A 26,971-nucleotide genomic window follows, 5' to 3' on the forward strand; every position below is an offset into this window, starting at 1 on the left:
TACTTAGATATGCTTCACCTAGATATAGATTTTGAGTAGATTAGTCGTCAATAAGCACCATTACCAGGACTAGAGAAGTCAAAATAAAAGTGTGTGCGCATATTCATGTATATTTCTTAGGGATGACTACCTTCAATGCTCAAGGGAAATAAAATGCAACACAAAGCTTCGCTGGTCACCCATCTGCAAATACGATTTTTTTTTGCCTAAAAAATTTGAATAAACCGTTTGATGAATTGATTGGTTGGTTGAAATGGTTGGTTGAATTATTGATGGCTTGTTTGATTCTGGACAGCCGTGCGACCTCCAGTGGTGGCTCTAGCAACCGCACCAGCATTCTGTTCCTTCATTGCTACGACTGACCCTAGCAAACGTGCACCTTTAGAAATTCCTTTTTTTTTCTGCCAGGGGACATACTGCCGCATTAAAAAGATATTCACCTCTAAGGCTGAGTCGATAAGGCGTTGTGCTGCTGTTCTCGAGGACGCGAGTAGAATTGCTGCCACGTCGACCGTTTTCCTGGTGGAAGGAAACAGCAAAAACGCCCGTGTTTCGCGTTTTTGGCGCACACTAAGTCTCCCGGTTTCTATTGGATACATACCCGCCGGATGTGGCGCGCCTCGTAGCCAAGGGGTAACTTCAGTTTGCAGAACGCCCCAAATTTCGCAAAAAAGTGTTACATTATGAAAGGAAGTATCACTCCCACGAAATCTTCATTATGATAACGATAGCGTTTTTGACTATGGGAAAGCCGTAGCGGTTTAGGATACCTACTTACAAGTTTGAGCTTGAACAAGGCAATACTCGATATTCTATAAAATAGTGTATAAAACACTGCACATGAGGCTTCTTGAACGACCCGTGTAAGGCATGAACACTGTTAGATCTCAGGACCTTTCACTATTCTTTGCTCACCCATTTCGAGTACCAACTCTTTCCCGCGTAACGTTCTCGCAGGCTCCCTTTGTAAGCTATATAAGCCTTCCATTATCTGAGTTCAGTCCACCATCATTTTTATTTAAGGGGACACTCAACCCATTCTGCATATTTGGAGTGCCACCTTACCCTTAACTTCACCTGAACGAGGCTTAGCGCATCCTCGTCTTCTGGTGACTACGCCATTCTACGCTAGCCTCTTTACGTCATGCCCCTAAACAAGATGGCTGAAGCACCGACGGCACAACCGCTGAGGTACCACCAGGCTACGGTAGTGAAACAGCCGGACACCTGCAGTCTCGCACGGTCTCGCCGAGTCGCCTGTGCTTCGTTCGCTCCTTTACCTAACGAATGTGATAAATTCTGCGCTGGTTCACTGCCTCATTGTGTGCACCCAGGGAGAAACACACACACACAGAGGCGAACTGTCTGCCCAGGGCCACCCTGAAGCAGGTCAACAAGAGAAACCCGCAAAGAGGCCACTACAAAAACGCCAGCCTTCGGGATGGGACTGGTGTCCTCGTTTCAACTAGAAGCTGCGACCCATCAGAGCAGCTACTGGATTTGACCTCAACACAGGTGCCGGTAGTGACGCGACGGCACCGCAGTTCCCAGACGTACTCCTGTACCACTTTAGATTTACACAAACTGACAGACAGCATGCTGTAAACTCTTTTGTAATATATTCCACAGCAATCTAGCAAGCCCACCTAATAAGACCCTCGCTACAGCTGGGAAGGGCCGCAAGATGACGAGGGCATCTGGGCGTCCCAGGAAATGAGACCACGCTCTACCGGGCGTTGAAACTTGACGCGCTTGCGAAAACCCGTGAACTCGAAAGCAGGTGAGACAAATAGAGGGAACACACAACCCGTGGACACAAACATCCCGTCAAAACACCCCACAAAACACTTGCGCGCCGACAATACGCTGTACTCGAATGGATTCAAACAGAAATGATACCATTTCCACACCTTCTTGCATAGATTCCATCGCATACCTGAGATAGCAAAGTCTCTGAGCTGCAGGGTACACCCTAGCATGCACATACTCTCTGGTTATTTTTCCATTTTTTCCCCATTTTTATTACCCTAAAGGCCCTTCAGGGCATTACATAGAGGGGGGGGGGATAACAAAATAACACGGCACACTCAAGTGTCAACAAAAAATACAGATGCTAAATATCTGTTTAGATTGAATTTAAACAATATGTTATAATGGATCAGAAAACTCCGTGTGCAAAATACAGCGCAGTTAAAAAATAGCAGAACACCACACTAATAACCGAACAACACAAAGTTAGCCATAAAAATAAGATTACATAGGTTCTACTAATATACCGCAGGCACATACTACCATCTTTTTGTTACACTCACAAAAACAATTTTGTAAGTTCTTCGGCAAATTTTTCAGGGTTTCTGATGACAGCAATATGTTTTGGGAGGGCATTCCAGTCACTAATTGTTAAAGGCAGATAGGAAAGGCGGAGTAGGTCAGTAGGGGAAACGTCCGGCTGCACTTTGTTGGGGTGGTCGATACGCAGAGATAAGTGTTGTGCGGGTTTTATTCTTGAGACAGTAAAATGATTAGGGTTGTGATAAAATTTATGAAAGCATGTAAGCCGGGAAATTCTGCGTGTTGTTTCCAAAAGTTGGAGGCCGAGGTTACTTTTTATCAATGTAATGCTTGAATGCAGTTTGTACTCACCTGGCTGTTTTTTTTTTCAAGTTTTTTGGTCAACTGTGATTGATAAGGGTCCCAAATTAATGTGGAATATTCAACTTTTGATCTTACAATGGACGTGTATGCGATCAGTTTAGTGTCCTTATTGGTGTGGCGTAAAGAACGACGGAGAAAACAAAGCATTCTGTAGGTATCTGCTAAAATAAAGTCAATGTGCGTTTTCCAGGAAAGGTTGCTGGTAAGGTGAACCCCTATGTATTTAAATAAATTTACAGGCTCAATGTTTTTGCTATGAAGGTTATAGTTGAACAATATTACTTAATTTCGTGTGGTAAAGCGCATAACTTTAGTTTATTTAGTATTAATAGACATTTGCCAGTTAGCACACAACTTTTCCAATTTACGTAGGTCATTTTGAAGTTCAATACAACTAGACTGGTTAGTTACACACCGGTAAAGTACGCAGTCATCTGCGAATAACCTAACAGATGAATTAATGTCAACAGCTATGTCAAAAATTAAAAAGAGAGTGGGGCTAAGCACTGACCCTTGAGGAACCCCGGATTTTACTACTTGGAATGAGGACTGTACGTCATCTATAATAACGGCTTGGTGTCTATTAGTTAGGTATTTTTCACCCACGTGATAACATTCCTTTCTATTTTATTATTTTTCCTTTTGTGTATAAGGCGATTATGAGGTACACGATCGAACGCTGCGGCAAAATCAATAAAAATAGCATCAGTCTGTTGAAGTTTGTGTAGAGAGTCGTGAATATCAGTTGTTAGCTCGAACAGTTGAGTCTCGCAAGAGAGCCCGCGCTGGAAGCCGTGCTGATTTGGGTATAAGATGTTGTTACTCGTTAGCTTTTTCATTATTTGTGATGACAGAATGTGTTCAAAAAGCTTACATACGACGGAACTTGATGGTATTGGTCTGTAGTTGCTGCACTCGTTTTTATCGCCTGATTTGAATATCTGCATTACATGGGCTAGTTTCCAATCATCAGGAATAACACCAGTGTCAAAAGACTGTTGAAAGATGAGTACAAGAAACAGTGAGGAAAACTCTTTTGTAATTTTTAGTAATTGCGTGCTGATGCCATCAGGACCTGGGCTTGAGTAGATGGGCAATCGCTCGATCGCTTTCATGATTCCCTCGGAGTTTATCACAATACAAGGCATGATGAAGTCAAGGCTAGTGGAAACGCTTATAGATTGAATCTGACTATCTTATTCAAAAACACCTCAATAATAGGAATCGAAAGCCTCAGACACTTCTCGACGATTCGAACCCGATTCCAAGTCAAGCTGAGGCATTTCCTTCAAGGGCGACGCAGAAATAACTTTCCAGAATATTTTGGGGTTGGTTTTCATAAAATTGGGCAGGTCAACATTAAAGAATATATTTTTGGCTTCTTCAATAAGTTTCTTACATAATTTAGCGTAATCAAGATAACAAGACCAGTCCTCGTCTCTTTTGCTGCGCCTGGCCTTGGTGTACAAACGTTTGAAGTAAAAAAGGAGACACCTACGAAAAGAAACTGCTTGAAACATTAAATACATTAAAAACGACAAACAAGCCGTTTCGGCTTCGCTATGGAACCCTTGTGTAAATAGGCCATTGTGAATAAGGGTTCCGTAGTGAAGCTGAAACGTCTTGTTTGTTGTTTTTAAGTTTTTAAAGTTTCTAGCAGTTTGTTTTCGTAGGTGTCACTGTTTTTACTCGAACATGTCTCCCGACCAACGAACGTTCGTCAAACCGTCGACATCATCAACTATCTGAGCATACACAACGTATTCAAACTTCCCACCATACCCAATCCTACCCCTACTTTATGGTAGAGGAGTCTGGCCGACCTCAGTGTGGAAGTACCGGGAGTATTGGTGAGCGCGCTGAGATGGCGCTGGAATCTATCAAGGGATGGCGGGAATCGGTGCTAATTGCAATAACTCGAAGTACATCTGCCCTCTTCTTGTGGGAATTGCAGAGTGGTCCGTACGAGATGTTTCTGCAAGAGGTTCTCCCTCTGGATATGGCTGTCTCGCCCTTAGCGCGTGGTTTCTGCGCCCTGAAGAAGTCTGCCTGTTCCCGCTTCGCTGAAACCTACGCTGACCTTGGTGCCAAGTATGCGAACAAGGTGAGTGCAGATACGGAAACCGATTTGACCAGGTAATTGCTAGTAAAAAAAGGTGGGGGTGGTGGCGTAGTTAGTACGTTGGTTCCTCGTCACCGTCACCTGTAGGGTTCTCTTCTATTAGAGTAAAGGGAGAAGGCTGTGCATTTAGAAATGATTGGCGATCCCCGCAGTTCCCACAAAGCTTATAAATGCAGGGTGTTTCAAATATATTTAAAATCAGCGCAGTAAGGACTGGACTAAAGCAGAGAACCCACAAAGCCTTTGAGGCCATTCCTTACTGCGCTGTTTTTTAAAATTTGTTTCACACTCCAAGTAACAAACTAGCCGATACTAATGCATTGACAGGATTCATACAGTTCGCGGCGATGGCATGTTGGGATATCTGCGGTACAGCGCCCTTTCTGCGCTGTACCGCAGAAAGGGCGGACGGGTAGTTTAAATCATGTCAGAAAAGAAGTTTCCTTGTCGGCAATTAAGCCATGCACGCTAAGCCACCCCACCGAAATGCACCGGGATATTATGACGGAAGGGAGAGAGTAGCCCAAATTTCCACAACAAGGAATACTAATAATGGCTAGAACCACTGTGCTGCGGCACCGAATATAGACACGGACCTCGTTTGCAGTTTAGTTGTCCGTTCATATGCAACGCGTTGTGCCCTTGTCACATTTCGCAAAACAAATTTACTTACATTAAAGGCATATAGACACGTTGTTCTGATCTTTCCCCGCAAGCAGAAGCGCCTTTTTCATATCACGGTGGGTCAGGCGTCCTTTCCATTGAGAAGGATGTAATGCTTGTTACGACCTCTGTTCGTAACATTTAATTTACGCAGGCGTCGCCACCCTGAAAAAGATGCCAACAACCATGATTATCACGAGTGAAGTCACCGGCCCCACCATACAGAGGGCTCTTGGTAATGTCATAACAAAAGCCAAGACGCACGAACAGTTTAGGCGCCGCAACTGATACTGTAGCCGACCATTTAGGTTGTAGTTAGTGAAAAAGTCGATGTGGGGTGCACACTGTTTTAAGAGAAAGGTAGACAAACGCTCGTGCTGTTTCCAAAAACCCAATGTCCACCTTTTTGTCGATATACTGAGAGGAGGCAGCAGGCGATTACTATACTCCCTAATGCGAGATTTGTGCGCAGCGCAAACTGCAGTATTCTCGCTCACGGCGCATACCTGCTGCGTCGCAGCAAGTGATCGCGGGATGAGCGAACGCATGGCGGCGCGCGCGACTGTGCTGTCACCTCGCAGCGCGTGGCCGCCGCCGTTCATGTTGTTGCAAATCGTGTTTGAACTACCCGCGCTAATGTCACGCGGTTCGGATGGGCCAGGAATGGAGGAGGAGCGTTTGCAGAAAGTGTGAGGGGGAGGGCGTTGCTCAGCGGCGACGCATGGCGAAAGTGAGAGGGCAAGGCAGTGAGAGAGATGACGCCAACGCCGCGCGTGCTGTCCTGCCCTTAATACCTTCGCCAACTGTTCCTCTCCCGGTTTGTTTCTGCCTTGGGTGTCTCGTTCGCCCGCTCGGTTACGCGGACATCTTAGCCGCCGCCGCCGCTGCCACCAAAAAACTGCACCAAATTGCTGTACTAAAACACTGTACCAAACACTGCATCAAATTGCTGCGCACAAAAAGGCGTGGAGGAATCAATGCATTCTTCACGGTGAGTTTCTTTACACCTTAAGGGCACCATGTTGGGCCAGTTGATAAGGAGATACAATGCGCCTATCAAGTGGGTTGTCAATTTTCAGGCAGACGAAGAGTAATGTGTTCTAGCTGCAGATAAGGAGGCTGGATGTGGGATGTGTTTTACCTGCAGTGCTACCACACGACGAGTTGAGGAAGAAAGCCTCGGATGCCGTTCGGTCGTTCTTCGACCGCCGGGACAATGTGGCACTGCAGCAGGTTAAATTGGAAGTTAGGAATCATTGCAAATAATTAGAACTAACCAGCTTAGTCATGACAGCGTTTGTGGTGTGTGTTTCTGTCCATCCTTCGTCAAAATGTGCGCTGATCCTTCCTTTGAATCTTTGCGCCTTGTCTCAGTGTCAGCCCGGTAGCCCGTTAGCACGGCACGCTAAAGGTAGTGGGTGCTAACGGGACGGGAAATCAGCACTCCTTTTGTCAGTGGCCTAGCGTGCGCTACAGGCAACTTTATTAGGAAAAGTTCTGCGCGCACACCGCCCCAGTCAGGTGCAGAGTGCCTATTGCTTCTTGTTCTGCTCTTATCATTTCTCGGCATGATACGAGAACGCGAGCTGCACGGGTTCATGTTGCAGGGGAGGTGCTGTCTGAGAGCGCAGAGTCAGCGAACATTGACGGCTGTCCGTGTCCTCTTTCTAATGTGTCGTTTATTTGCGCTACTTAAGTTTTTTGACCTTAACCAATACTCTAGCAACACGTTCTTCTAAAGTGACTGAGATCGGAACCGACATAGAGACATTCTGGACGTATTAGAGCAAACCAGCCCACTTAAAAGGACAAAAAAAAAAGACATTTTAAGCGAGTATGCGGCCTTGGCACTGAAGCACAGGCGTAATCGTCGGCCTTGAGGTTACATAGCGGGCGCATGCACTTAAAACGTGCGCGTGGTTCTCACGCACGGATCAAGTCGAGCACAGAAGCCGCAGCTTGCTGCCCCTCGAAAACAAGTGTTCGCGAAAGCCACATTGTGGTGAATGCGACGTATACGTCGTTTTTATCACGTTCCCGCAGGCATACCGTGCACCGGCCACATGTAGCCCGGGTCAAGGGCGCGTATATGTTGGAAAGCCCTGTCTGGGTTGATCCAAACTGATCGCTCCGAGGTGCACAGGATTAAACGGACCATGAAGATAAAATACAAAAGTTTGGGTAAAGCAAAAGATTGCCTCGTAGGGGTAACAATCATACCACATTTAACGCAAACTTCGCTCAATTAAACTATAAAATGAGAAAAACAGACTAGGCGTTCATCTCACCGCCTACGCTCCAGCACTAAATTTATGTCGCATTACGGCCCGCTCGTGCGATTACGGCCCGCTCTGGCAAACAAAAACGCAACTTAAAATAAGTCATAAGTCTGCAGAACGAGCTAATTGCGCTTTAACTTCAGCGGATATTCTTTTTGTAGCCGTAAGAATGACAAGGCACACGACAGACAGACAGAGAGAGAGAGAGAGAGAGAGAGAGAGAGAGAGAGAGAGAGAGAGAGAGAGAGAGAGAGAGAGAGAGAGAGAGAGAGAGAGAGAGAGAGAGAGAGAGAAACACTTTATTGAGCGTTCTGTGGTCTAAGGGTCTGTAGTGGCCCCAGCTTGAGCCGAGTGGCGCCTTCGGTAGCTCTGTTGACCACAGCGGTTTGCACCTCTTGGTCTGAGCGTCCCAGCACCTTCTCCCGCTGCTCATCACAAGTAATTGAAGGAAAGGGTTCTTTAGGACACCCCCACAGGATGTGAGGAAGGGTCGCAAGGGCACCGCACGCAGGGCATTCTGGGGAGGGGTATAAAGAAGGATGGGTAAGGTTCAGTTTTGCGGGATTAGGAAAGGTGTTTGTCTGCAGAAGACGCCACGCGTGTTCTTGGGAAAGGTCGAGTTGGATATGGGCGGGAGGGTATCGCGGCGGGAGAGGCGGTAATGGGTAGTAATTTCATTGTACCTGACTAGTCGGTCTCTGGCAGATCTGGCCCCGTGGTAGGGAACGTGACTGACCCCGGCTCGGATCGTAAGCCCTCGAGCCGTATTGTGGGCAGCCTCATTTCTCGCGAGACCAGCGTATGCCGGAGTCCAGATTAGCTCTACTGGGGAATTAGGGGGATTTTGTTGCATAATTTTGGAGGCCAGCGTTGATATTAGGCCGCTTGCGAAATTTTGAACGGCCGTTTTAGAATCAGAGATTATTGAGAGTGCTAAGAGAGTGCTAACTAAGATTATTGAGAGTGCCTCATTGAGAGTGCTAACGCAATGGCCGCCTCCTCCGCCGTGGCTGGGTGGGGAGAGTTAACGGTCAGGGAGGTGAGTGGGGGGTTATCGGGGTCATTAATTACAGCGATGGCGTAGGCATTGTAGTGCTATATTCGGCAGCATCCACATATACTACATCGGGTCGTACCGGGAGACGTTTGCGTAGAGCTCGTACCCTCTGTTCTCTATGGCCCGCGTTGTGAATAGGATACATGTTGCGAGGGATTGGTCTAATGATGAGATTAGAGTGAATGTCGCTAGAAAGGGGACATTTCGCTTCAAGGTCGTCCGGAGTGGTTATTCTTAATTGTTTGAGAACGTGATGTCCAGTTGGAGTTTTCCATAGGCGGACCACCTGATTGGATAAATGGGCTTCGATGAGCTGCTCTGCCGTGTTATGTATCCCAAGTCCCTCGAATCTGGCAGTGGACGTATTAAGAGGGAGGTGAAGGGCAGCTTTGTATGACCGGCGGATGAGGCGATTGACTTTCTCTAATTCACTTTTACTCAGGTTCAAGTATGGGAGTGAGTAAGTGATCCTACTGATAACAAATGCCTGGATCAGTCGGATCGTCTCCGCCTCCTTGAGCCCCTTGCGACGGTTAGAGATTCGCCTAATGAGCCCAATAGTTTGGGTGACATGCTGTTCCAATTTGTGGAGAAATGGTGTGTTGGCCCGATTTCGCTGAACTGTCATCCCCAATAGTTTCAGGACAGGGACCTCTGGGATCGGCTTGTTCGCTATCTGAATGTTGATGTCTGGAGAAACTTTACAACTTCTTTTGGGGTGTAATAGGAGCAGTTCTGACTTTTTAGGGGAGCAGGAAAGCCCTGAACGTCCAGCTTCTTCGACTACGACCTAAGCACCAGCCTGCAGAATCTCCTCTATGTGCGAATCACTGCCGCCCGTGACCCATAAGGTGATGGCATCGGCGTATATAGGCTGAACCTGAGGTCGGGAATTTGTTCTAATCGATTGGGAATGTTTAGTATGGCCAGGTTGAATAGTAGAGGAGAGAGCACCGCCCCTTGAGGGGTTCCTTTGGATGGAAGTTCAACCATGTGAGAGGTAATGCCCCCTATTTGGATAATTGCAGTTCGACCGGACAAAAAGCTACGTATGTAGGTATACGTGCGGGCTCCCGAATTAATAGACTGGAGTCCGTTCATTATGGCTTGGTGGGATACATTGTCAAATGCCTTAGTCACCCGCCGCGGTGGCTCAGTGGCTAAGGCGTTGCGCTGCTGAGCACGAGGTCGCGGGTTCGATTCCCGGCCGCGGCGGCCGCTTTTCTGATGGAGGCGAAAAGCAAAAACGCCCGTGTGTACGAGATTTCGGCGCACGATAAAGATCCCCAGGTGGTCAAAATTAATCCGGAGCCCTCCACTACGGCGCGCCTCATCGCCTGCGTTGCGTCGGCGCGTTAAACCCCACAATCAATCAATCAATCAATCAATCAATCAATCAATCAATCAATCAATCAATCAATCAATCAATCAATCAATCAATCAATCAATCAATCAATCAATCAATCAATCAATCAATCAATCAATCAATCAAATGCCTTAGTCAGATTTAAGGCAAGAATAGCTACCGTGTCCAGGTTATTTGGTGCTGTTAATACTTCTCGGGAAATTTGGAGGAGGACATCTTGTGTGGACAGGCCAGCACGGAACCCTATCATGGAGTGGGGGAAAGACTGGGAGTGTCGAAGGTGGGAGTCTAGCCGCGTGAGGATAATGTCTTCAAAAAGCTTCCCCAAACAGGATGTAAGGGAAATTGGTCGGAGTTGTTCTAATGCCAATGGTTTTCTGGGTTTGGGAATAAATGTAATTTTAGCGTGTTTCCACGATTGCAGTAGGGAGCCTTGTTGCCAATAATCATTAAAAATCCTGTAAGAAAAGTGATAGAGCTGTCATCTAGATTCCTGAGCATTTTATTGGTTACCTGGTCAGCCTGGGGCTGACCGTAGCCGAAGCTCTAGTAGGGCTCCTCTGAGCTCTGCCTCGGTTATATCGCCGTCCATAGTAGCGTTAGCTAATCCTGCGTATGGGGGAAGGGGAATAAAAACGCCTCGGGGCAGGTAAATATCTTTGACTTTGTCAATAAGGTCTAAGTTCGAGCCTAGAAAATTTTGGATGATGCTAGTGAGACGATGCACCTGTTCCATTTTTGAGTGGTTCGGATTTAAAAGATGCTTCAAAAGCTACCAGGTGCATCTCATGCCCAGGTTACCACGCATCTGTTCGCAGATTTGGCCCCATTGAGCCTGGAAAAGTCGGAGAGTGTAATTTTCAATTTCATTCATTAGGTCTGCGATCTTACGGCGTAGTTTGTGGTTGTGTTTAGCTCTCCTCCATCTTTTTTGAATGCTTTTGTAGGCCTTCCACAGGTGTTGTAGGTGTGGGTCTATGACTTCCGAAGGTATCTCTGGGTCTATTGTTTTGGTTGCGGCGCGTGTGTCTGCAAGCAGCTGTTTAACCCAAGCATCGAGATAGGATGAAGTTAGCTTACCCAATGTTTCTTCATGCAATTCTCGGAAACTCCTGAACTCGTCCCAGTTTGTGAGATGCTGTTGTCGAGGATGCACTTTGATGGAGTGAGTGAGGGTAATGTCTGTTTGGATACTGAAGTGATCACTCCCAAGGGAGCAGGTGTCGGTGACCGACCATTGGGTGTCCTTGGCGTGAAGCGTAAATGTGAGATCCGGGTGGAGTCTCGTTGAATGCTGTTACCGATCCTAGTTTGGGTGTTAGGTTCTGATTCTAACATGAGATGATGGACTTGCACCTGGTCCCAGAGGTACCGTCCCTTTTTTGTACAGCTGGGGTAGCCCAACGCTGTGTGAGGGGCATTGAAATCACCTATAACAACTAGAGCATGTGGGCCAGCCTCTGTCTGAGCGAGGAAGAATAAAAGGCTGAATATATGGTTTTTCGCGTTCGGGTTACTATATACGTTAAGAACAAAAAGCTTGGAGATTCATTTTTTCGTGTGGAAAATCGTGATTCGGTCATGGGGAATTTCTACGCTTCCGAATTGGGTCCTTTGTGCTGGGATGTTACGGTGGATTAGTACGGCTGTTTTGGGCTCAGTATCTCCCTGCAGGGTTTTATATCCGGGAAGCTTAACGATTGTGCCCGTTTCCTGTAAGGCTATGATATCTGGGGGAGAGACAACCGACTGAATGTGTAGCTGCAGGTTGCTACGCTTTTTTCGAAAGCCCCTGCAGTTCCACTGCCAGACCCTGACGGTCTTGGTACTTTTATGGATGGGCAGGCTCATAGTGAGCAGTTACTGAGGGGTTGTATCCCATTGGGTTATTTATGCGGCTGAGGATGTCTCTAATGTACTTGTGCATTTCGGTGCGGAGTTTCTCAATGCTAGATGTCAAGCTCGATTGAAGGGTGGGTAAATTTGCCTGCAACGCTTGACAGAGCCCTAGGTATTCGTTCTTTTGTTCTACTAGAGTTTGCCTGTAGGACACCGCATTCTGCTCGAGGGCGGCGAACTGCTTGTCGATCTGCTCGTCCCGTGTGCTTTCCTCAGCTGCCGTTGCGGGAGAGTAGGGATTGCTCTGCGTTTGGGCAAAGGAAGATTCGGAGTGGAGTCCTGTCGAAGACGGTTCTCGATCTGAAGTTTGAGAGACCTATTTTCTTGCCGCAAGGATGCATTTTCTTGCCTGAGCAGGGGGATTTCAGCCCTCATATTAGCTAGTTCCTTAAGTATATCCGGGGAGATAGATAGAGGGGGTTGTTGGGTTTGAGGCGAGCAGTGTGAGTTGGTGCTGGGGCCGCTAACCTTCTTTCCACCACCAGGAGTAGTATTCTTCTGTGGTTGCATAGGCTGCTGCTTGTTTGACTTCTGCAACCCGGGTGGGGGCTTCTTCATTCCGCCTTCACTCTGTGTGGGTTTTCCGGAGCTGGTGCCTGGATGTGCCTCTTGGCTGGCGACCACTGTTTGGAGAGCCTGCGTGTGCCTTTGGTCTTGTCCATAAGCTGCTACCTGGGCGTAGGTTTGATGATGTTTGCGGCGTTGAAAGCGGCGTGGACAGTCTGACGAGCCCGTGAGGTGCGGGCCATCGCACACAATGCACTTGGGAGTGCAGTGGTGGGGTTCATCGGGATTGGGGGTCCCGCATTCGGAGCATCTCGGGGTCGCATCCGCGGTAGGACAAACGTCCTGGCGATGTCCGGGTTACCAGCATGACGTGCAGGCTTCGGTCTTGCGGCGAAAGGGCTTGCAACGGTACGTTGCTGCCCTATATCGGATCCAGTAGGGGACTCGTGGCCCATCGAATAGGATTTGGGCCATGTTCGAGGTGCCAAGCCGTTTCGCAGGAAGGACCCGTACATCAGGGTTGTAGTCGATAATGCTGCGGTATATTTCATCGGGTGTGTCGTCTTCAGGTATGTTAAAGATGACTCCTGTAGCCGTATTACCTGGAGCGGAGACGTGTGCGACGACTTCGTACAGGCGACCTTTCAGAGACAGGGACTGGATGGCAGGGTATTTTCGAGCCCGTTCTTCGGAGGCGGTGCTGATGAGCAGAAAGTTTGTGGAGATCCTAGCACCCGAGCCATTGCGCGATCGCTAGGTTTGTGCCGTTGCGCGGCGCTTTTCCCCTCTCTCCCCGAAATGCCGGCTCGTCTCGGCGCCACTGTGCATAGCCGAGCCGTCTTGAACTCCTGCCTGAGGTGAAGGCTGCCGTTGCGGCTATAAAGCACTGTCACGCAGCGGGCGCTCCGCCCTGGTAGTCGAGCTAACCTCACCTCATTGGTCCGTTTGAACGATGCTCGAACCCCACTCTCGCCGGGACGCGAACGCACGCCCTGCGCGGGGGTCCGTTCGGGGAGACGCTGCCAGGACGCCGAAGGCGTTGGCCGAATGTAGGTGACGCTTTCTTTACCAGCCGGCTGCAAGTCTGTTGCGCCGGCGAAAGCCCACCAGCCCTTCCGGTTGCCGGCACGTGCCTAGGCTGCTCCTGTTGTCCCTACGCTTGCATATAGTAAGGCCATACCCACGGAGCAAGATGTGGCCGTACCTAACACTTGACGATCACGCCGTGCGGTACGCGCCTGTGAGCGAACGGACCGCGTTTCCCTCGCTGCCACGAGCCGATCTGGCCAGCACGGCGATGCGCGCGCACAACGGTTGCGCTGCGCCCCGGATTTCGCCCTGACCGAAAAGCCAACTGTCTCTGCGCCGAAGACTCGCACACTTGCGCGTGGCGCCCCATCGCCCCTTTCACTTAAGGGGAAGTACGTATCTTGTACTTTTAAATGTCTACTGTAAATTATGTAACTGGAACGTGGGTGTAAAATAAACGTCTTCCCTCCGTACCCTGGGCATATTCCTTTGTCGCCCCTACTCCACCTGCCCAATAGAGGCGGTGTTGAGTTGACGCGACGGCGTTTCAGTAACGTGAGCGTGCTCAACTAGCCCGAACCCACGGTGGTTCCTCGTAGTGTGCATGAGTGCCTCGTGAAAGGCTAAGGTTATGCATATTGTGAGGTAGAGAGACCACAAGTTGGCCACATGCTGGACCCGTATTTGATCGGTCGGGTTTTGCTTGATGTTGGCTTGTTGGAAAACAGCGCCCGCAAGGGAGGCCTGAGCCACTGACCTGAGAGCGAGTCCTCCGTGTGGCCGGAGGACGACCTCGATGCCAGTTTGAGGGAGTGGCGTAGTAGGTGGGCCCCGCCGAGCTGCCCTTGATTCGCTGCACTTGGTTGCTCGTGGCTGGCGATGCTGAGAGGTTATTTGCACCGTTGAGAAATGTATGTTGCCGGTGGCGTATAGTCGCCCATTCCGGTTTGTTAATTCCAGCAGGGTCGATGCTTTACACGACAGAAGTTCTTTATGAACACGTAAACATGTACACAAAGCGTGCGGCCCTGCCGTCGATTGTCACCGCGAAACACCCAAGTTCCAGACCGGACACTGGTAAAGTGGTAAAGCGACAGTGCCACTTACGGAACCTTGCTTCCCGAGTCATGAGCAATGTTTAACGAGACGAGAAATGTGATCTGTACGGCACGTACAGTGCGCGTCAGGCTTGTGTCTACGGCAAGCGAGCGCACGGCTCTGGAGTTTACTGGCGACATCTGCTGATAGCCGCTGGGTTAGAGAGAGCTTGCCATTGCGCCTGCGCCGATCTCGGACAGGGTAGGGCCGGTCATCATTTCACACGGCCACTCAAATTTGCAGACACCACGACTCACGAGGGGCGCCGGTCTTTCCAGTGCCAGCCGTGAGCGCTGACAGGCCAGATTGACGCTTCGTTTGACGCGGTTTAATTTCAACCCGTGCAGTTACGGAGTCGCGGAAAACGACAAGCGCCAATCTCCTGAATCTCACGCGTACCAAACAGAAAGCACGCCAAACGAATTCACTGCAGAGCTTTTGATCGAACCTGTTGTGCGATTACGTTGGGGCGATAATGAACCGCGTCAAATTACGCGCTGATCTCCGGCGCCACCGCTTAAGCCTGGCACACAGAAAAGAAGCGCCCGTTGCGGATGGTGGCGTCTGCAAATTTGAGAGGCCGAACTGAACGACGACGGGGCACAGCCTGTTCGAGATCCACGAACGCGCAATGGCAAGCTATCTCTAACCCAGCAGCTATCAGCAGATGTCGCCAGCATGCTCCGAAGCCGCGCGCTCGCTTGCCCTAGACAAGCCTGACGCGCACTGTACATCTCCTATTAGAAGTAAACTGAGTGCAAGTTCGTCGTGGGCAAGCCTAATGTCAAGAATGTCATCACTCTGACAGGAATCCCATCGTGTACCCAAGAGGTCCCAGTTAAGATTGGCCAAATTAAGATACCCGAGGACGAGTAGTTTGCTTACTTAAAGAGGTAAACAGACCGTACGAGATCGAAGATTCACAATAAAATCTGGTCCCGAATCGAGTGGTATGAACACATCGCTAACAATGAATACACTGTTACCGAATGTAACCCTTAAGAACAACCTTTCAGTGTCCGCTGGTTCCGTGAAAAGGGTGGCTCAACTACCCCTCTTCAAGACAACGACCACACCACTGCCTCTGGTCGCCCGATGACTACGAAATATTTTATAACCTGGAGGCACCAAAGTATCTGCACCTGGAGGCCCCAAACGACTTCAAAGGATCAATTCTAGCTCGCGGCCATGATTTTGCACGTCGAAAAACTACGCTCGACGAAGATGGCTGCTGCGCTCACGTTCAGTCTTAGACGTTAAAGGTTTTATGCGGGATTACGGTTTTCAAATGACCCTGCAGATGGTTTTTTGTAATAAATTATTGAGACTGGTTTAGAGTGGATTATTCCTTTTTATCGCCGTGTTAACCGAATTATTCAGAACTATGCTAAAATGTTCGAAAAGTGAGAAAATGTAACTATGTCCTCCTTCCTTAACTTCCAGACCAGGCTCCCAGCCTACCTCTGCCACGTGCCAGCGGGGACGTCATCGAAGAACCTCTTTCACTACGCACAGGTCAGGACTCCTTTCACGTTTATAGATAAATTGCCCATCATCGCCACCACCCCTGCCACAACCATCACCTCCTCTTATCAACAAGCCCGGCAACTACTTGTTATGGGCTCCCTAATAAAAACGTATGCGCTGTGGGCTTCCTGTTATAATACACTACATTTAGAGTAGTAGCATTAGGATTGAATAACAGGCTGTGGTTATTCTTATTACCCTTGCACAGTCATCACCTGCTGCGGATATAATGCCTACTACGGGTTCGTCAGCCAAGCCAAGCCGTAAGGCAGGTGCGGCTCTCGCCCTGTGTACGCCAGTCGTTACACAGGGAAGCGATAACTTTCATAGCACAGGTCGTTGCGAAATAAGTAGCTCTGCCTCTGTCATGTCCCACTGTGGTCATCACAAGTTAGTTCGATTTAAACCATACTCGTTGTGGGGTGCGTGGAACGTTTTCGCCAGTGCTACAGAGATTGCTACCTCTTCAGCCGCCAAGGCTGTTTTCGTGCGGATGCTTATTGGGTGGAATGGTGGATCGTCTGTTCCTTTTTGCAGTGATGAACGAACGCCGCTTGGATCGGTATTCGGCTGTATCCACGGAGGGGGTGTTCTGACCTGGAGGGGAGTTTCTAACAGCGGAGGTTTGTATGGGCACGCAATGTTCGTTGATGATGCCGGTCACGCCACTCGAGTGCGCCCCGCTGAGTCGAGAGATGACCGACAGATGGCGGCCTCGACGGCCGTCCAGAGCGTAATCTCGGCTTGTACGCATTTCCCTATATACGCACCAATATACTATAGGACCTCCGTGTGTGAGCGTCGAGCAAGTGCATGTACGGCGAGTGGCGTTAGGGGAGAATCCGCCACTTCGGGAGGGGGCCGCCAGCGTGCCGTAGTACCGGAATCCCACTGCCGTAGTCAAACGAACGGTTGCTGTACAGGACCGTGAGGGGTCGTACTCCTTGGGCCATACGCGCCCGCCGCCGACCCGCTACTTTCCGGAAGTGCCCCCAGATGATGCGATAACCGTACAGTGCGCGATATCGCGCTCATGCGCCGGGGCACGCCGCGCATTACAACTTCGCACATCATCATCATCATCATAATCATAACCATCATCATCGGTGCAATCATCATCATCCCATCTACGCCCACTGCAAAGCAAAGGCCTCTCCCATGGATCTGCATTAGTCCCAGTCCTGTGCTAACTGCGACTAATTTATCTCCGCAAACTTCTTGATCTTGTCTGCCCATCTAAATTTCTGCCGCCAGCTGTCACGCCTGGCTTCTCTAGGGATCTACTCCGTTACCCTCAATGACCAACGGTTATCTTGCCTTCACATTGCATGCCCTGCCCACGTCCATTTCTTCTTAATTTCTACTAATATGTCCTTAACACGAGTTTGTTCCCCAACCCACTCCACTCTCTTCTTGTCCCTTAATGTTACACCTATCATCCTCCGTTCCATTGCTCGCTGAGCCTCCTCAATTGAAGTTGAACCCTCTTAGTGAGCCTCCAATGTTCTTCTGCACCGTAGGTGAGTATCGGCAAGATGCAGCTGTCATACACGTTCTTCTTCAGGGACAATGGTAGGCTGCCGTTCATAATATGAGAGTGCCTGCCGAATGCACTCCACATATATGCACCGGTAAACAACCAGACCCCCGTAGGTAATTTTCGAGTTCGTATACATACCGGGGCGATTGGTGTTTGTGAGCGACCCTCGCCACAATGCGAGGTGGTGGCCATGATGCCTTGATCAGCTTCGCGGTTTCAGCAGATTTCACAAGCGCGGAACTGGCTTAAATTTTAACGGCAGAGGGAAACCAATGTTCCTGTGGACTTTTGGAAGTACCTTGAGGGCACACAAGAGGATGTAGACGCCCTCACCTCCTCTACCGCCTTCCCCATCCTTGACGAGACCTTGAGTCACCCCTTGTGAATAAAGAATTATAATAATAACAGCATAGCTGTTTAAGCTCTTGGTTGCACCATCCATGAACAGAGAAAATATCAAGACAATACCGAACGCACGTGAGCCTGCGTCTCGTGAGGAGCGCCCGGCGTCGTCCAGGGTTGCTCGTGGGCTTGCGCCCGCGAGGGGCTTGCAAAAAGTAAAGAAAAATACCGAGCGTACGTGAGCGTGCACATCGTGACGAGCGCCCAGCATCGTCGAACTCCACCTTGGAGAACATTTTGTCCAACGTTCGTAGCGTGGAGTGTAGTGGGTAAACTTTAGACAAGCTTCAGGCGCTGATGGTTGGGCGCCCGCCAGGTGGGGGGCCTCCTTTAGTCCGGGAGGCCCTGGTCCGCCCTGGCTTCCCTAGCCCTCTCCACCAGGCTATGCTGGACTGAGAGGTCGGAGCTGGCCAGCTGGCCCGCCCACTGCTCGTACGTTGGGCGAGGATTTGGGGTAAGGGATGGGCTTTTCTGACACTCCCATACCATGCGGTACAGGCTGCTGGGTTGGGGACTGAAATTGCACGTAGAGCAGTGCAGGGTGGGGAACATGGGATGGAGGATAGTAGGGTGAGGATAGGAATTTGTCTGAAGTCGGCGAAAGGCAGTCGCCTCTGCTCTGGATAAATAGGGATGTGGTGGTGGGAAGCGTGGTCGTTCATGGCGGTAATGGGCGGGGATGTCCGTGTATGTATTAAGAGTAGCGGGCTCGGGAGAGCGAAGGGGCTGCGTGACTTCGCCTTCTCGAGAAACGGCCCACTGTGTATGAACACGGGCAGCGACGTGTACCGCCTCGTTCCCCTCGAAGGACTCGTGTCCGGGGGTCCAGATGATGTGCATTTCCTGGAGCTGGGGCACACTTCGAAGAATTTTTAAGGCCGTGGGTGTTATGTGACTTAGCAGGAAGTTGCGGCAGGTGGCTTGGGAGTCTGTCATTATAGTGTGTAGTCGTTTCCAGTGGTGGCGGCTAGAGCGGCGGCAAGTTCTTCTGCGGCCTCAATAGATGTCGTGGGTACTGTAGCGGCTGTCAGTTCTGCACCATTGGCGTCGGTGACACTCATGGCATGTTGTTGGTGGTATGGAGAGGCATCCGTGTAACATGTACAGGGAGAGTTGGGGAAGCGTTTTGAAGGGCTCGTATTCGAGCTTCCCGGCATGCCTTGTTGTAGCTGGGGTGCATATTTCCAGGAATGGGTGCCACTTTGATGTACTGCCGGATGGTTCGAGGGATGCGTTACCTCTGTTTGCATTTTTGGGGGAGGCCTGTAGCCGAGCCGGGTAAGTGTAGCCCTGCCGGTTTGCATGAGCTTAAGTCACGTGAATTTGGAGATGCGAGGAGCTTCTTCCAGTTCCTCCCATGTTATATGGACGCCGAGCTGTAGAACTTTTCTTGTTGCTGTTTTTAAGGCAGTCCAATGGCGGCCTTGTAGGCTTGGCGTATGGCGATCTTAAGCTTTTCTTTCTCTGCGGGTTTCAGGGCCAAATACTGTGTTCCGTACGTTATCTGGCTAATGAGGAGGGCGTGAATGATGCGCAGGGTGTCAGCTTCTTGTAGCCAAAATCGCTGATGGGCGATCCTGTAGATGAGGTGAATGAGCTGGTTAAGAGTCCGTTGCAAGGGAAGGATAGTCTGGTGCGCCTGATCCATCTTTTGTTATGGTGAGGCCTAATATGCATAGGTGGGAGACATTGGGGACGGGTTGCTCATTAATGACAAGTTCTGGATCTGGCATAAATTTGGACGCTTCTTGTATTTTCTTTAGCACAGGGTTAGAAGGGCAGATTTTTCGGGGGCACACTCGAGTCCTTGGGCTTTCAGGTATTGTTGGGTGACCTGAATGGCTGCTTGAAGTGCATCTTGCTGGTCGCCCGGAGATCCAATGGGGACCCAGAGCGTTAGGTCGTTAGGTTAAGGTTCGGGATGGCTTTTAGCAAGGATGGTAAGCCTTTCATGATGAGGTTGAAGAGTATTGGGAATACTACCGACCACTGCGGAGTGCCCTTTCGCAGGGTTTGAAATGCGTCGGATCGACGGTGCCCGATGCCCACTGTTGCTGTGCGCTGGATTAGAAAGGAGGCAAAGTATTGTAATGTGTGCTCGCCACATTTGTAGATGCGAGGACTTGAAGAATGGCTTGGTGAGAAACGTTTTCGAATGCCCCATTAATATGAGGGCCAAGATGGACCACTTGCTGTGGCTATTAAGGTCGTCCAGCACTTCCTCCTTAAGCTGCAGTAGTATGTCTTGGGTTGACAGATGCGGGCGGAAGCTGTACATCCTGTCATAGAAGTAGCCGTTGCCTTCAATGTGGGGTGAGAGCCGGTTGTGAACCATGAGTTCAAACAATTTGCCGACACGTGAAGTCAGAGAAATAGGCCTTAGATTCTTGGGGTTCAAGGGTTTGCCGGGCTTGGGGATAATAGTGACATCTGCGTGTTTCCACTGTGGGGGCAAAAACCCGCCAGCCAGCACTCATTGATGTAGACTAGGAGATTTTCTAAGACGGAATGGTCGAGGTTTCGCAATAATTTGTTGGGGATTTTGTCTTGACCCAGAGTGGTGTTTCGGGTGAGGTTGTACACTACCGCCTCGACTTCAGCTGTAGAGAACGGCTCGTCCATTTTGGGGTTCGGATCGCCTGTGTAGTCGGGTGCGTGGGTGGGTTGGACGTGAGGTGGGGCTGCCAAGGCTTGCTTAAGTTCTTCCAACAAATAGTCTTCAGTGCCCGGGTAATTGTGGATATTAATCAGCGAAGCTGGTCTGCTGCGACCGCCTTAGATTCACCGGGGCCCATAAGGGAACGCAGCAGATACCATGTGCGGCGGGTTTCGAGCGTTCCTTGCAGCTGGATTCAGGACTGCGTCCAGTTTTGCCGGCTGAGCTTTCCAAATGCGGATCTTCAGCTCGCGGTTCGTCTTTTTCTTTTTCCGCCGCCTGATTATCCCTCTATGGGCGTCCCAGAGGTGGAGGAGATGGGCATCGATGGCTGGGTTATCCTGCGTAAGAGAAAGTTCCTTGGTGTGTTTTCTTTCCTTTTAAATGAGCTTGGTAGTCCATTCCTCGAGACTTGTGATCGGATCAGCGGGGGTGGTTTCTCGGAAGTTCTTCCAGTTTGTTATGCACGCAGTGCCGATTTTGTGGCTGCTCGCTCTTTGATGGGAGATTTTTAACTGTATTATGTAGCGTGATCTCTCGCGTGTTCTTCTCTTCGCCAGTTCACGCGGTGTTGGCGAAGCCGGTTGCTGTTGCCACCGGTTCTAGCGCGTGCTAATGCGGTCCACTTTGGGAGAGGGACAAAACAATCCGGGTCTGCCAGTTATGGAGAAATTTCAGAGACAAGTTCGGAAGTCTATGTCAGGTGCAACAGCCGGGTCTCCGACGAAGGGACAGGGGCCGCCAGCTCTGCTTCTTCTGCAGCCTTGCACCATTAGTGCAGGCTGCGCCAATGTTTTTGTGGGTATAGTCGAACAAATTTTTTTCAGCATAGTTGATTTCTTGGATTCATATGCTTCGGCAGCGGTTTTCAGATTCGATTATCTCTTATTTGTAGCGGGAATGTCTGTCTCCGATTTATTGTTGTCGGAGGGCGGCTGATTCTTGGCTGCTTTAGTATATGTGAACCGGTAATTCACTTCAGTGGTTGCGTTAACAGGGAACTTAGTGCGCAGCAGCAAAGGCTAGAGTTTCGGGGAAGAAATCAAGCTTCCATTTCTGTCAGCAGATGGCTACAGGGCGCGAAGTTTGAGCATGCCTACCTTTCCTTATTTAAAACACGAGAGAAGGAGCGTAATATCGCAGGAACTGCAAGTGACCACTCAATAGTTTCCACAACGTGCTTACGGCACTGCTTCATCTTCAAGGCGAACTGTTGTGCACCACATTGCGCCACAAACGTTAGTGAATGCTGAGCGTCGAAGATCACCTTCCACGCGGTTGCACTTGCCTATCACAACTGCGTCAACCGGCTCGGTTGCAAGGATCAATGTCCCGCAGACGGGATGACATTCGCCATCACCACAGCTAAAATGGGAAGCCTTATTCATCATAACAATCATTACCATTGTTATCATATCTCTCAAACTGTGGTTAGGCTTTCAAAAACCGAAAAAGGTTTCTGTTCAAGTATGTTTCCGCTTTCATGAGGAGGACACCAACATTCAATTTTGTTTGTAATGCAGCTGGTGACTTCAAAGCGAGCACAAGCATTTGATTACGGGCCCCACAAGAATATGCTTATCTACAACCAGGTAACGATTTCTTATTTATTTAGTAATGCGTTTATCTGTTTGCGTGGTATATCGAATGTAAACAGGAGCAAGGCAATCATGTGCGAAGGCGTGTGTGTTGGAAGATATGCTGACGCTTATACAATGGAAAGTGATGAATACGCTTTCAGAGTGATGGCAACCGTCATGGATATTGACCAGCCTACTTGAGTGGGTATGCGATATGTTGTTAGGCATATATCAACCCCTTGTGTTGAGTATTCGTCACGTCTGACGGGCAAATTAATTGTACGTAGAGCTTCGGGTACCTGTTAAAGATGTAGGACCTCAAAACGTCTCTTTACGCCTAACGTTGGTCCGTCCTATACTTCAGTTTCCCGCCGCATGACGCGATGAAGCCAGTAGGGCGTTAAGCAGGCGAATACCTGTTTCGCAGCCAATGGGGTTTTGGGTGATAGCGGCACAAACCCCGTAGTATCGTAGACACGCCAACGACGAATTTTTGAAAAATGGGCCAAGCTGTGCTTTCGACCAACAATTGGTGGCGCAGTTTTAGTAGAGCTATGTCTAAGTTGTAGCTTAGGTCCTTGCATTTTTTGCACAATAAATTTTCCTTGTGCAGCCATGAACGTGAGCGTAGTGTTATTCGAAGTGGCATGTTTGCTGTTGAAGTCGATAGAGTCGTCATCTTCAAGCTGTAGTGGCAGCTGTGTCCCACATTGACGGCCGACAGGCACGTTCACCGCTGTCTCTTTATGTCTATAGAGTCGTTTTTTATAAGCATCCTCCCGCACAAAGGGAGGGCAAATTATCGTGTATTCTATCGGGGTTTGCAGGAGTTTTGCCAGTGGTGTATAAACCTAGCCCTAATTTACTGAAGTACGTACGTACGTACTTTTATGATTCGCGGCGAAGGGCAAATAGTGAAGTCAAGAAGTTCAACTTTTTATGTCTATTATTGACGTTACCCTTGAAACGTTGCCCTGATCCTCATACAGTGAAGTGTTGAGCACTACCCGAGGTAGTAGTAGTAGTACTAGGAAACTTTGTCGAGCCAAGATGTACGAGTGGTTCCCTATTCTAGGAACCCAAGTGATGACCGGGCGACCGATTCTTAATTTGTTGGTTACTGGTAATCCGGTTCTTCGACAGCTCAGGGAAAGGAACGGGATGGAAACGGCAGGAGGTCGAAGTTATGTGCACACCGTGTTAAAAATGGGCTCGCATGCCTCGCTTCTAGGAAAACGGGCGTTGGGCAGGAATTGAGTGGGAAGCGTGTGGTGTAAGCGAACTGGATGGACGAAGGTATTTTGCGTGCGAAGGTGAATCTTTTGTTTTAATACGTAACATTCCTCCTTGCCGAGTACCCACACAGCCATGAGCGTGTAACGCCCTGCATTTCCACAAAAACCCAAATTTTGCGAAAGCTCGAAATGTAATCGTTTATATAACGTAAATGGAGATAAATGATCCAACAAATTTTTGAAAAACTCGAAAATAACAAAAATAAGAAAAAAATTACGGAAAATGTCAAACGTATACCGCATGCATTTTCACAGTATTTAGATTTCGCTAAAGTTTCACCTGTAATCGTTATAATTGCGTAAGTGGAGATGGTTGGTTGAGCGAAATTGTGAAAAAAAAGAAAAATAAGCAAAATATCACATAATTACGGAAAATGGCGAACCGTGTAACGCCCTGCATTTCCACACTATTGTAAATTTCGCGAAAGTTGCAAATGTAATCGTTAGAATAACGTAAATGGAGAGGGTAATTGGCCGAGCGAAATTTTGAAGAACTAAAAAATAACAAAGATGTAAAAAATTACGGAAAATGTCAAAAGGTATATTGATGGCATTTCCCCAATATTGATAATTTCGCGAAAGTTTTACCTGAACCGTTATAATAGGGGAATTGGAGATAATTGGTCGAACAGGACTAAAAAAAACAAAAGTTTGGTTGAAAAGAAAACTCACTCCCAAGATAGGCGGAATAAGGATGCTACGCATTAGTAGATAATTCTCTGAATTTCTACAGAATTTTTTTTAGTACACCCGCGATTATTCGTCATCATATTCAGAGAAAGTTGACTTTCCTACAGGACGCTTTTCCGTAAATGACGCCGTGCAAAACGAGAAATAGAAGATGAATAATAGGATGCGAGCTGTCCCAAGAGGCCTATTTCCAAACGCTTCGCTGCACAGAGCAATGGAGAACAGTAGCGATGGAGAACAGTAATTAAACGTAGTCACTGGCGGCGCCCTAAACCTAAAACAACCTAAAACATACCAAATCACCATTAACAAAAACACACACGTACATTTATGTTGACAAACAAAATTAGAGTGAAAAAAGCCAATGGAAAACAAATAGAGAGGCCTGCTGCGAACCCAAGCTGTCAGCGCCAATACTCAGTACTATGTGTCGAGGCTACACAGCACGAACGGTGGGCTCGTTTTAAAAGCAGGCGCTCAAAAGAATAGCGTGCGCAGTGACATCAGACAACAGACATGTCACGCGGGTGCTCTGTGGAGCGAAGCGTTTGGAAACACGCTCCCAAGGAGAAGGCCCGCAAGCACTGCGATGGTGGGAAAATTTAATTGCATTGAACAAACCTCTGTTCCCGTTATAAAGAGAGGAGTGATACAGGGAAGGGAAGAGCGGGAGAGGGAACTTTAAAGGGCGAATAACGGCTTTACAGCCCCTCTAGGAAATCACTGCTCCGCACTTGACCGGTTTCGCGTTGAGTGGGACTGCTTTAATATGTTTTCTTCTTGTGTCCCCAGGAGGAACCCCACTTGTACGACATAAGCAACTTCCAGACGGATGTGGGGATCTTTTGGAGCCAGGGGGATCATTTTGTGCCCCCGGAAAATGTGCGGATCCTACTAAAAGATCTGGGAGAGAACGTGAAGCTGAACCACTTCATCGACGACCCGCACTACACGCACATGCATTTCGTCGTCGCCACGAATAATGGCCAAGTCCTCTTTCCGGCACTGCTCCCGTTTTTGGATAGATACGCGACTCGATATCTTGACTAATTTAGTAAACTTCGCCCTGCACATCATCCTGCCCGGTCAAAGCACAGTAACGATGACTCCTACAGTTTCACATTGGTTAATCTTAAGATTTCACGCGAGGCAAATATTTTTTTTACCTACTAGAAGAAAACCTTTATGCGGGGCTCATTTTTCACTTGCACAAAGGATGAATAAAAGTTATTTAAATGGCAAGTATGGCACTGTAAAATAAGGGCAGAGGACAGGGGCCGCAAGCCCGGCCGATATGACGGCGTTGTAATTACAGGATGGGGATGCGAGAAAAACGAAGCAGCTCGATCGATAGACGCAGTTTTAAAGATAGGCAGGCACCGATGATCTTTACATGCAGCGATAAAAATTATTAAGTTGATTGATTGATTGATTGTTGGGCTTAACGCGCCGAACGCAACGCAGGCGATGAGGCGCGCCGTAGTGGAGGGCTCCGGATTAATTTTGACCACCTGGGGATCTTTAACGTGCGCCGAAATCTCGTACACACGGGCGTTTTTGCTTTTCGCCTCCATCAGAAAAGCGGCCGCCGCGGCCGGGAATCGAACCCGCGACCTCGTGTTCAGCAGCGCAACGCCTTAGCCACTGAGCCACCGCGGCGGTTATATTGCTACAAGAGTACTAGCAGCGTATACAAAGCTACCAAAAATAACTCTTTACGAGGCTGTGGAATGGTGAAGCGCCGGGCCAAAACACGTAAACGCAACGGCGTTCCTGCGTGACGCTTCCTTTATCATGGCGTCGTCGCGCTAACCACCAGTGTTGCTAACGTTGGATTTTCAGTGAGGCCCGCCTTTTCGCAAAGAGTCTATTGCGTGACAATAAGTACTGCAGAAACGCCATGTTTACACAATGGGTTTCACAATACGATGATGGGGACAAACAAAGGCCCATCCGGCACACCAAGAAAAAATTAAAGCCGTTCCACTGAATGTGAAAGCTGTCGGAAGTGCAGAGCAGTGATTCGCCACAATGGGCTGTACCGCCGTTATCCGCTCACTGCTACCACCCCAAGCAATTCAAATTTTCCGCCTCCGCAGTGCTCACACGCCCCCTGCCTGAAACAGCGCCAGCGGGAGTTTTTCTCTTTTCGTGCTTGCTTTAATTTCGTGTGCTGGAGCTGTTTCGCGTCATTTGGAACGCGTAATTTTTTCTTGCGCGGCTGGAGCCTTTCTGCGTCATTTCGAACGAGGCAATGTTTTCTTGCGCGGCCACTTTCTTGGCTTATTGTCGTAAAAACCAACCCAACGAGCGTCCCTAACTTAATGAACATGGTGCTGCCGGTTAATTACGAATATGCTGCCTCAAATGTACCCATAGTTTTCTTTGCGCTAAACAACTGGGAGATGTAGGACAAGCGCTAGCCGTTCAGGAGCTTCGAACGCTTATGACTATTGAACCGCTTGCTTTCGAAGCCTCTGGGGTACGCCGCAACGACAGCGCTACAACGGAACGCCCTGTTGCTCTACTTGGGTCCAGCGAGAGAGCCACGACGACAAGGTGAGGCCTAAAGTTCCCGTGGTCGACGTGGTCCACGGTCGACGAAA

At 49.0% G+C, this 26,971-nt stretch overlaps 1 protein-coding gene across 1 annotated transcript in view; it reads left to right on the plus strand.

The window, feature by feature from the left end:
• The window catches only part of LOC144141512 (lipase member K-like), a 48,403-nt gene extending 22,699 nt beyond the window's left edge, over positions 1-25,704 (plus strand). The window contains exons 6-9 of the mRNA XM_077673060.1: positions 4,610-4,759; positions 16,119-16,190; positions 22,324-22,392; positions 25,158-25,704. Of these exons, the coding sequence (XP_077529186.1) occupies positions 4,610-4,759; positions 16,119-16,190; positions 22,324-22,392; positions 25,158-25,415 (549 nt within the window). The 3' untranslated portion in view covers positions 25,416-25,704. The remainder of the gene's footprint in view (positions 1-4,609; positions 4,760-16,118; positions 16,191-22,323; positions 22,393-25,157) is intronic.
• Positions 25,705-26,971: the final 1,267 nt, after the last annotated feature.

This window comes from Haemaphysalis longicornis, unplaced genomic scaffold (genome assembly GCF_048455015.1).
Source record: "Haemaphysalis longicornis isolate Haplotype H1 unplaced genomic scaffold, Haemaphysalis longicornis Haplotype H1 scaffold_6, whole genome shotgun sequence".
Lineage (NCBI taxonomy): Eukaryota > Metazoa > Arthropoda > Arachnida > Ixodida > Ixodidae > Haemaphysalis > Haemaphysalis longicornis.